Raw genomic sequence first — 12,050 nt, forward strand, 5'->3', positions numbered from 1 at the left:
ACCGAGGAGATTATTGGGCGGTGGAAGGAACACTTTGAAGAACTCCTAAATCCCAACACGCCCTCTATGGTAGAGGCAGAGCCGGAGGATGATGGGGGATCAGATTCTATTTCCCTGGGGGAGGTCACTGAGGTAGTCAAACAACTCCGCAGTGGCAAAGCCCCGGAATTGATGAGATCCGACCAGAAATGCTGAAAGCTCTGGATGTGGAGGGGTGTCATGGATGACACGCCTCTTCAACATTGCGTGGAAATCTGGGACAGTACCTAAGGAGTGGCAGAACGGGTGGTGGTTCCCCTCTTCAAAAAGGGGGATCAGAGAGTGTGTGCCAACTACAGGGGTATCATACTTCTCAGCCTCCCTGGTAAAGTTTACTCCAAGGTGCTGGAGAGGAGGGTTCGGCCGATTGTCGAACCTCAGATTGAAGAGGAACAATGCGGTTTTCGTCCTGGTCGTGGAACGACGGACCAGATCTTTACTCTCGCAAGGATCCTGGAGGGGGCCTGGGAGTATGCCCATCCGGTCTACATGTGTTTTGTGGATCTGGAGAAGGCGTATGACCGGGTCCCCGGAGAGACTGTGGGAGGTGCTGCTGGAGTACGGGGTGGGGGGTCCCTTCTTAGGGCGATCCAATCCCTGTACGTCCAAAGCGAGGGCTGTGTCCGGGTCCTCGGCACAAAGTCGAGTTCATTCCATGTGAGGGTTGGTCTCCGCCAAGGCTGCGCTTTGTCACCAATCCTGTTTGTGATATTCATGGACAGGATATCGAGGCGTAGTCGGGGTGGGGAAGGTGTGCGGTTCGGTGGGCTGGGGATCTCATCGCTGCTTTTTGCAGATGATGTTGTCTTCATGTCATCATCGGTCCGTGACCTTCAGCTCTCACTGGATCGCTTGGCAGTCGAGTGTGAAGCAGCTGGGATGAGGATTAGCACCTCTAAATCTGAGGCCATGGTTCTCAGCAGGAAACTGATGGAGTGCGTACTCCAGGTAGGGAATGAGGTTTTGCCCCAAGTGAAGGAGTTCAAGTACCTCGGGGTCTTGTTCACGAGTGAGGGGACAATGGAGCGGGAGGTTGGCCGGAGAATCGGGGCAGCAGGGGCGGTATTGCACTCGCTCTATCGCACCGTTGTCACGAAAAGAGAGCTGAGCCGAAAGGCAAAGCTCTCGATCTACCGGTCAATTTTCGTTCCTACCCTCACCTATGGTCATGAAGGTTGGGTCATGACCGAAAGAACTAGGTCGCGAGTACAAGCGGCCGAAATGGGCTTCCTCAGAAGGGTGGCGGGCTTCTCCCTTAGAGATAGGGTGAGGAGCTCAGTCATCCGTGAGGAGCTCGGAGTAGAGCCGCTGCTCCTTTGCGTTGAAAGGAGTCAGTTGAGGTGGTTTGGGCATCTGGTAAGGAAGCCCCCTGGCCGCCTCCCTAGGGAGGTGTTTCAGGCACGTCCAGCTGGGAGGAGGCCTCGGGGAAGACCCAGGACTAGGTGGAGAGATTACATCTCCACACTGGCCTGGGAACGCCTCGGGGTCGCCCAGTCAGAGCTGGTTAATGTGGCTCGGGATAGGGAAGTTTGGGGCCCCCTGCTGGAGCAGCTGCCCCCGCGACCCGACTTCGGATAAGCGGTTGAAGATGGATGGATGGATGGATGTAAGTTAGTCAGTATATTTAAGCAACTTGCCTGAATATCAACACATCTAGTTTAATGTCACAGACATTTGAAGGTAACCCTATCACCCCCTTGAGAACTGAGGTTTGTTACTGCCACAGAAGTGTAAGAAGGCACGTTAAGCATGTTCAACCAGGCACCGAACTCACATCTGCGTATGCATACTTGAGAATGTTTCTGGTCTTAAGGGGCATTTACGTAAGCTGTGTTCTTCTGTTCATAAACAGCATGGAACAAAATGCTGGAGGCTCAAGGTGAGATGCTAAAAAACATGACACAGTGCATCGGCCAATGACATCGTCTGCATTTGTATGGCTGTAGCAGTGATGCTTTACATAAACAGGATGAATTGGGGATGAAAGGAATGACAAAGACGCAACTTTCCAGAGGGTTTTCCCATATAAACGGTCAAACAGCTAAAGCACAGAACACTAATTAAAGAAACCCTGCTAAATACAGTGCATCCGGAAAGTATTCACAGCGCTTCACTTTTTCCATATTTTGTTATTTTACAGCCTTATTCCAAAATGGATTAAATTCATTATTTTCCTAAAAATTCTACAAACAATACCCCATAATGACAACGTGAATGAAGTTTATTTGAAATCTTTGCAAATTTATTAAAAATAAAAAACAAAGAAAATCACATGTACATAAGTATTCACAGCCTTTGCCATGACACTCAAAATGGAGCTCAGGTGTATCTTGTTTCCACTGATCATCCTTGAGATGTTTCTACAACTTGACTGGAGTCTACCTGTGGTAAATTCAGTTGATTGGACATGATTTGGAAAGGCACACACCTGTCTATATAAGGTCCCACAGTTAACAGTGCATGTCAGAGCACAAAACAAGCCATAAAGTCCAAGGAATTGTCTGTAGACCTCCGAGACAGGATTGTATCGAGGCACAGATCTGGGGAAGGGTACAGAAACATTTCTGCAGCATTGAAGGTCCCATTGAGCACAGTTGTCTCTATCATCCATAAATGGAAAAAGTTTGGAACCACCAGGACTCTTCCTAGAGCTGGCCGCCCAGGAAAACTGAGTGATCGGGGGAGAAGGGCCTTAGTCAAGGAGTTGACCAAGAACCCGATGGTCACTCTGTGGAGAGAGGCAAACCTTCCAGAAGAACAACCATCTCTGCAGCACTCCACCAATCAGGCCTGTATGGTAGAGTGGCCAGATGGAAGCCACTCCTCAGTAAAAGACACACGACAGCCCGCCTGGAGTTTCCACAAGTCACCTGAAGGACTCTCAGACCATGAGAAACAAAATTCTCTGGTCTGATGAAACAAAGATTGAACTCTTTGGCCTGAATGGTAAGCGTCTTGTCTGGAGGAACCCAGGCACCGCTCATCACCTGGCCAATACCAGTGAAGCATGGTGGTGGCAGCATAATGCTGTGGGGAAGATTTTCAGCGGCAGGAACTGGAAGACTAATCAGGATCGAGGGAAAGATTAATGCAGCAATGTACAGAGCACTCTGGACCTCAGATTAGGGTGAATGTTCATCTTCCAACAGGACAACGACCCTAAGCACACAGCCAAGATAACAAAGGAGTGGCTACGGGACAACTCTATGAATGTCCTTAAGTGGCCCAGCCAACCACAACAAAGTATTGAGCAAAGGCTGTGAATACTTATGTATATGTGATATTTATTTTTTTTATTTTTTTTTATAGATTTCCAAAGATTTCAAACAAACTTCTTTCATGTTGTCATATTTTTAAATTTAAATGGGTTAAAATTTGAAAATAAACGTACAAATTACACGCATACAATCTTTTATTGAGGAACTAGTCTAAAAGTTTTGAAAGAATATTTGGGGGATGATGGCAAAAATGTCAATCTGGTGTAACTAAGAACTTTGTACCAAATAATTAAACTTGCTTAAAAAAGGTGAAATTTTCAATAAAACATCCTATCAACTAGTTTGGTATAATCTTACATTAGAAATATTTAATAGTAAATAAAATTTATGGAACTCTCCATAACTTTCCATTTCAGAACCATTGTTCTGAAAATTATAATTAATTTGGGGGATCCTGTCAAGTCAATTTCCTGAAGCGTCAAGTTGGTGTAACCACCATTCAAGAGGCCATTTTGTTATGTGCAAGAAGACCATGTGACTGGAAATTATATCACAGAGAAAGACCCCTGATGACCCTAACTGCTGCATAAAACGATTAGTAACTCTCTTTAAAATATTCAAGATAATTTGATATGTTTAGGGTAGGGTCAGGTATGCTTGTGTCAAATGGTATAACCCCAGTAAAACATTGATCATTCATCATAATTTAAAAAATTAGTAGGCTATTTACTTTTATTAACATAAATTATGCTTGAAATATGCTTGTGTCTATGATAATGCCGGTCAAATTAGATTTTAAACTAAAATGTCAAATGGTGTAACCAGTCACAAGCCTGTCTGTTAGAGGACAATTTCGCTGATTAAAGTTAAAATAAATATTAAACAATATTACACAACATTTGCGTAAATGTTACATTAAGTAAATACTACTTTGACACCTCCTGTTGAACATTGAACAGCAGCTTTATAATACCTCAAACTCCAACAATTCAGTGATAGGAGAAACGTTACTCAAAGATAAAAATGTACATCTCTAATATACAATTCATTTAATTTCTGCAATTTCACAATTAATATAATATGAGGAGATTTCCATGCAAAGGTCACCCTTACCATGGAAAAATTAAGTTGAAGAATGTCTTCATGTGGCCTCATCATCCTGACCGCCTATTCTGAGTCTGATGTGCTGCACATTATCTCTGACCCATAACCTTTGAACTCGCATCATTCAAAACTAACGATGGAGGACTGGGAACATTACAAAGCACACGCACGGCCATAATCACATGATTCCCCCATCTCAAACACACACATACACAATTTTTTTTAAACATGTTTTTACTCTGATTTGTTGTTGTCAGATGTTTTTCCCCAATTGAAATAAAATAAAACACCAAGTTTACTTCACATTGTTGACTGTCATGCTTGATTTTCAGTGTCAATTTCTTCAACAAACTATGGCCTTTGACTGTAGAACCAATATGGTCAGGTGGTGTAACTGGTTTGTGTCAATTGGCGTAACCAGTATGTTTCATATAAATATGATAACATACAGGAAAGTTAATGTGAGGAAAAATGTACTCTTCTACTGCAGTGTAATAATATGTTTATTGTTTATTTTTACATAATTTGTCAAAGATTATTCCGAAAATGAAAACAGAGGTGCTTTCATCATATGTCTCGCTCAATGTTGCAAAAACACATACAATTAAAATTTTTAGATACTCCTAATAAAATCTATTTTCAATAATATTTTTAAATTATGTAATTATTTTGAGGAGTACACATGTGTGCACTCTAGGTGGATAAAATAAGTAATATTTTTCATTCTTTTGTGGATACACCACTTGACACTTTCAGGTGCATTCAGTGAAATGGTGCAAATGTTATTTCAAATTACATGAAACCAACACCAATACAAAATGTACATTTGAACAAACCTTATGCATGCTTTTAAAACAAGTTGAATTGCACATCTTGCCAACCCTTATTTGTCATTGACCCATTTACTTATTTGTTATTTTTGTAATTCCCTCATATATTGCAATCTACATCACCTGAAGCTGTGAAAGTTTAGAGTGCATCTGGACTATGAGCTGTGTAATGCTTCCTCTCCTCAGTCAGACGAGAACTGCAGTGCTCCTCTCACGCATCATTATTAGAATTTAATGTGATCTCATATTACGTTAAATGAGATCAAACTATTCGACAATTAACATTTTTTGTCTAAAATATTTTTTATTGTCGACATTATCGATAACATCGACTAATTGTTTCAGACCTAAATTAATGACTAGTACTTGCACATGTGAAAATCAAAGCCTCTTTTCCACCATCGGTCAGAACAGTTCTCGTAGCAGAACTGTGCTGTTCCATAACGATCCGGGCTTGCTGGCAGAGTTATGGTTTATTTTTCCATCATGGTGCTCCAAAATCAGAATTAGTCTGGACTGACTGACCAAGTAACAATCATGAGTCGCCACACACTAAAGCCATTCCCAGCTCGGCGGAGTATGGTTAGCTAACCGTGCTGAGAAATCCAGTCTGGGAACAATGTATAATCATACATGCCGAATCATTCTCAAATGAAAATGTTACTTGATATAATCACCATGCTCCGAACTGTTCGGCCTGATGGTGGAAAAGTGCTTCTTGTTAAAAGGAGATAGAGTGGAATAGATCAGCAATACTGGCATGCAAAAGTTGCTTTTGTGTTTAACCTGCTGCTTGAGTACAGTAGCTGAGGATGGAGATGTATCTTCCATCTCCAGCCCCGCAACAAAGCAGTGCCAACTCGGTTCAGCTTGTACAACTAGGCTATTGTTATGAGGGTGAGGAAACCTCATAACACTTCCTCCTCCACTGCACCACAAGCACTTAGAGCATTCAAATAGAGAAAATGTCAAGTTTACTGTAACTGGGTTAAAACAGCAGCTGTCAGCTAACCATTTTAACTTTCCCTTGGCACGCTGCCATAAAATTATAGTGTTTACCTGGTGCTCCTGGCACAATTCAAACTGGTTTGTAGCTTACAGATTATTTTTTTAAACTACATGTTTGCAGTGACAGAAGAATTTGCTCATTTTTCCACTGTCCTACTTCTAAACATAGCAAACAATTAGAGATGCACCGATTGCAATTTTCTTGGCCGATTTCGATTTCCGATTTTTTGCAAGTGTGACCTGCCGATACCGGTTTTTTTCAGATTCCGATTTTCTTTCTAAGAACTATTTGTATGATCACGACCCGGCCCCGCCCTCCACTCACACAATCGACACATCATACAAATTACAAATCATGTATGACCTCAATCTGGCAACCTACAACCCATTTGCGCTGTTGATATCTGCGCAGGTAATAGACGCGGGATGTTAAATCAAGCATCATTGGTAGAGGGGAGGAGAAGACTCAGCTGGTGCTCCGGTGAAAAAAAAAATATATATATACATGTAAATTTAACAACAGCTGGATGGAAGAATTGAATTTCATATCCCGAAGCCATATCGACAATGCCCACGCCTTTTGCAATGTGTGTCGCACTGATTTTAATATCGGACACGGTGGGAAAAATTACGTTAAATCACAACGGCACAGTTTGTATGTATTTAGCCTGCCTCTGCCATCCAGCACCCCACTTCCCCTCTCCCGGATTTGTGTACCCAAATGTTGACAGATAACAACTTGGGCAACGCGATGTCGGAAAGTACCTCCTACTCTGTATCGAGGAAATGTATCAGAATTCTGAACCCCCTGTCCTCAACTATGGAGAACAGCTGGTCACCCAAGGCCACGAATTCCATAATTTTCCACGTAATTGCTTTGGTCTTTTCGCTGCTCATACCAAGGAATGATAGGAGAGGCTGCTGACTTGTGGCTGGCTCTGAGCTCTGTCTAGCTTTAGCTGCTTTCCCTTTTTAGCTTCTTTTTTAAAATGGCCATTTTCAGCTGGGTGATGGTGTTATAAATGTCTAATTAGGTTTGTTGATCCGAAAGTTATTGTGGTGGTTCCCCCACGGTTTACTTTGGCCTTACAATTATAACACATTTCGAACTTTACTATCTTCACTCACACAGTGAAGATCTTCCACGCCTATGACATGTTTATATGCGGCTGTGACGTTATTGCCTGCGCCGCTGGCAACAAAACGGACCGGCTTGGAATTGGACAGACGTGAGGCTGACCGGCCGATCACCAGTCCGGGCCGAGCATGCGGAAAATCGGCTAATTCCGGTCCCTGGCCGGTCGATCGGTGCATCTCTACAAACAATCCTTAATTCCATAGTGAACTTAAAAAGTTCAATACATAAATATTGGCCCAGCTTCAAATAAGAGATATATGTAGGTAAATGCAAATATTTACTCTAACAAGTTGTTATAAGAGATCAACTGATGATTAAGTTCTCAGCTAGCCACTAGGAAATGTTTGCATGCGTGTAGATTTTCTGACAACAACCAAGTGAATAAATATCAAGTTCACTGTGTTTCTCAAAAGCAACCATGACACATCTGTGAAAAATCTTAGCTTTGTATGTTAAACAACACTGCATTTGTTAAGAGAGCAGAGTGAAAATTAGTTACATCTGTGTGAAACATTTGTATTCTGCACAACCCAAACCATTCATTATTACTTTTATGGAATGTTTGCTTACATTATACCTGAATGGAAATGTATTTAAAACTTTAAATGTAAAGTCAATCTGTTGGAATGTTGCTAAAGAACTTTAGAGCAGAACTATTTTTAATTATTTTTTTACTGTAAATGAGTTTGGGGAATCCCTACCCAGATAAAAAATAAAAACCAAAAGAGAAAGCCATTGTCTCTGATTGTATTATGTTGAATTGATTGTATTATTTTTAATGATTATTCCATTGCAAACCTGTCTTATTCAGGATTTAACTCAGATCTTTAAGCTCCCAAAAACAATCAGGAACTCACGATTCCCATGAGGAGAAAAGACAGACCATCACATTTTTTATAAATCTATTAATATCCTTTGTTGTTCAAGACACGGTGTCATTAAAGGTGTAGCTCACCAAAAAATGAAAATTATCTCATCATTAGCCACGTTTCCACTTTTGGGTCAAACGACAGCATGCTAGTTGCATTCCCACTATCACTTCCAGGACTTCATTGTGCCTCCTCGGGGCCAAAGGCCAAGCACCTTAGCCCAATGATTACCCTTGGGGCAAATCAGGCCAACTGGGTATTGAGATGGGGTCAATGTCAAATGCAGAGTTTAGCTGAGTCAGGTCAGAGGTTTCAGCACCCATACACTCATTCCCCAATTTTTCATATCTAGCTACCAGCTTACCTCAACAGATCAATGGAGAATCATCAGTACTGGTCAGTAGATGAAATCAAGGCACTTCAGAGTATTTTGGCCAATGACAATGTGCAATGTCAGATCGACATCATCTGTCGAATTGAAGACGTGATAGTATATTGTCGCAGAACTTGCCAAGTTGTTTATCCAGCGCACAATGGTACAGCCTCGGGAAAAGATAAAACAACTTGCTGGCACAGTACAAATCCATGTTAATTTCGAGGGCTAGCTAGTTTCCAGAGTCTGATACCTCAGCTTGATCTTCCCTCTTGCTTATAAAACGGGCAGGGTGTGTAATGTTGACACCAGGGCAAGTTATGTTAAATGACATCAAGCAACTATTCGACAAAGAACTATTTTATTATTATTGCAGAGATTTGTAGTTACAAATGACAATCCGCCAATTAAATGGACCAACAGAGCCGAGATATTCTTCTAAAAATCTTTGTTTGTGTTCAGCAGAAGAAAGTAAGTCATAAACAGCGGGGATGGCATGAGGGTGAGTAAATGATGAGAGAATTTTCATTTTTAGGTGTACAATCCTGGAGATGCAGCATTACAACAACATCAACAAAAACATTTTACGCCACAGAGGAAAACACCAGGCTTTTTGTTCAGCAACCATCAAGTCCTGCCATATGAGGTCTAAAGCTGTTTTCGACACACAATGCGGTGAAGCTAAAGGATAAAAAAAACATGGAGCTTCATGTTCATAAGACCATAGCTCAAACACGCTGAAGATGCTGACAGAATGACATTACAACAGATGGGCGTTGTGCGTTTGAGCCAGGGACATTGTAGCAGTAGAGCGTTTGACAGTTCACCTTTGGAGAAAACATACTGCTATTATTTCCCCCATCCTTACTGTAAGGAACGTATAACCGGTTTATGTGAAAAGCCTGACTGCAGTCAACATTCATTTAACACAAACCCATTGCATATCTAAAATACGTATGACATTCTAATAAAACACTGTGGCAACATTTAACCCCAAACAAGATACCATTCTAAAGTATGGCGTCATAATTTTCAAGTCACACATTGAATGCAAGCTTAAGCTTATTGAGACATATGAGGAGAGCATAGCGTGAAGCTAAATGCCTTAGCACAGTCACACCGGCTGTGTGCCGGAGCTTTTGACAGCTACAAAAACAGCTGATATTATGTTGTTTAAAACCTCGATAGACCAGAAATAAACTCCAAACTGAAACCAAAACGCCACAGCCAAGCCAAACCAAACATAAATAATTGTTGTGTTGACACCCAAGATAAGTGCTGTGTCTAACACTCCTGCAGTTTCAAAACCCAGTGAACTGCCTCAACTCGACAGCAGTTTGGGGCATCACATGCGGATCTAAACGCACGTTCGACCAAGCCTTTAATATTTATAAGTACTTTCTAGACAGGCAGCTTACTCAGTTTCAAAGTACAGCCACACAAGCAGGTTTGTGATAGAAGTAGATGCTTTCAGAGAAGGATACGGTGGTTGCGGTACAGGCGGGGGGTGCTGAGCCACCGGTGGCCCCGGCTGTAGCGGTACTTGGTGCAGAGGGGGCCGCAGCTGGCTCGAGGGTGACAGCCCGGTTCCAGGTCCATTTCCAGCGGAGGCAGCGGCTGGTTTAGGCACCGCTTTCGGCGGCAAACTCATCGCAAAAAAATTAAAAACAAACGCACGGCTATACAGATATTTACAGTAATAAATTAGCTAGCGATTAGGCGCGTAAAAACAATGCAAGTAAAAAAATATTGCTGGTGAGTTACGTGAAGTCCCGGCCTTGTAAGAGCAGGTTGCCGGTTTTTGAGTGGATAGAAAAGCTCGAGCTAACAGGCTAGCTAGCTTATTGATAGCAGGCTAAAATTAGCCGGCTAGCGCTTATTGAGGTTTATCTTCATTGCTAAATGTTGGGGAGGCTGTTCCCCCTCCCCGGTCGGGGTTTCCGAGGATCTAGGTCGCCTCTTAATGCCAGGGCGATCTTGACAGGTGTGCCCTCTAGGAAAAAGAAAAACACCTGGTTTACAACTGCTCTTTGACGAGAGTCTCTCCACGGAGTGTAATGATTCCCTTCAACATGGCGCTGTGGCCGCCTCCAGCAGTCCTACAGGACCGGCCTTTCGTTTCACTTCGGGTGTTTCCGTGAATCTTCGTTTAATGGAATTTTCAACGCGTGTGTACGGAAGTGTGTACTCAAAGCCTACTTGGATGTAAGCCAAGGACATTATCAACAATGTAACGGCAAAACATAATATAATAAGTAAAAAATTATTACTTCAGCTGTCTTTATAAATGCCATAATTGTATATCTATATAATAATATGGAACGTCTATCTAGCTTCGGCTCAGTTTGGCACCGGTTTGTGATGTTACAGTGACATCTTCAGTCCGCAGCTGAATATAAAAACTTATTGTAAATGTAAAATTATGAACACATGGCTACTAAAAGGAAAAGTATGTTGTATAAGCCTATGTTTATGCGAGTATTAAGTAATTGCATTCAGGCACTGAGTAGAAGCAACAAATAATTGTATCCAACGATTTATTTACATCCCCGCGACCCTGTACACAGGATAAGCGGTTGACGATGGATGGATGGATGGATGGATTTATTTACATGCACAGACTGAGTGCTTATTATTGTATGTTTTGTGTTGCTGACAATTGCTCTGTCTGTCCATAAAATCATAATAATTATCTGAATAATCTGAATCCTTTGTGGTTGCACTGGCTTGCAAGCATGCTGTTTGCTTTTATACTTTGAGTGACTGAATCAGCACTATTTTTTATCTATCTATGGCAAAACAAAAAAAATAAAAATAATAAAACACCCACACCTCACAATTTATTTCAAGTCAATAAGGATTGGTTCATCTTCTGCTTTTTTAAATCTGCATGTGTGTAAATGTCAGTGTAGTGTCAGAGCTAATCACTACATTGCTTCATTAAAGCGGTTTCATATTCTAAATGCCAGTCTTTAATTTATGAAATGTTAAAATGGCATCAGCAACTCCTTTTTTGGAGGATAAAAATGGACTGATATAATGAAAATGCATGTAAATCTTTAAGTAACATTTTTATTGTATTTGTGTACTTAGCATTTACTATGTATCAGAATGCTGTATATATTTATTTAAAAAAATAATTTATTAATTTATTTACATTATCAATTAAAAGCAAGAGGGTTAAAATAGCACTGTCTGGTTGGCATTTAATGCCAAGTGAAATGTTTAAAACCAAGATACTAATATTAGAGCTGAAATATGTTTTAAATAGCTAAACAATTATAAACTCATGTTTGAATCAAGGTCACAAAACATTGGGTACTTTGGAAATGGTTCAAATGTCCAGGGAAGGCACATTCATTACTTTCAATTAAGACAAGCTGTTCATTTATTTGAATGTATTCACATCAAGTTCATCTCAGTTGTGTACTGATTCCTCTGATAAAAGGGACAAACATTCATCCACCACAT

At 41.2% G+C, this 12,050-nt stretch overlaps 1 protein-coding gene across 5 annotated transcripts in view; it reads right to left on the reverse strand.

The window, feature by feature from the left end:
• Nucleotides 1-10,654, reverse strand: part of LOC127618663 (eukaryotic translation initiation factor 4 gamma 3-like) — an 85,825-nt gene extending 75,171 nt beyond the window's left edge. For 4 of the 5 annotated variants that reach the window (XM_052091245.1, XM_052091244.1, XM_052091243.1 and 1 more), the window contains exon 1: nt 10,064-10,654. In XM_052091245.1, coding sequence (XP_051947205.1) covers nt 10,064-10,230 — 167 coding nt within the window. In that variant the 5' untranslated portion in view covers nt 10,231-10,654. Of the gene's footprint in view, nt 1-9,997 lie in introns of all 5 variants that reach the window. The other variant, XM_052091246.1, reaches the window with a different exon arrangement.
• Nucleotides 10,655-12,050: the final 1,396 nt, after the last annotated feature.

This window comes from Xyrauchen texanus, chromosome 25 (genome assembly GCF_025860055.1).
Source record: "Xyrauchen texanus isolate HMW12.3.18 chromosome 25, RBS_HiC_50CHRs, whole genome shotgun sequence".
Classification (NCBI taxonomy): domain Eukaryota; kingdom Metazoa; phylum Chordata; class Actinopteri; order Cypriniformes; family Catostomidae; genus Xyrauchen; species Xyrauchen texanus.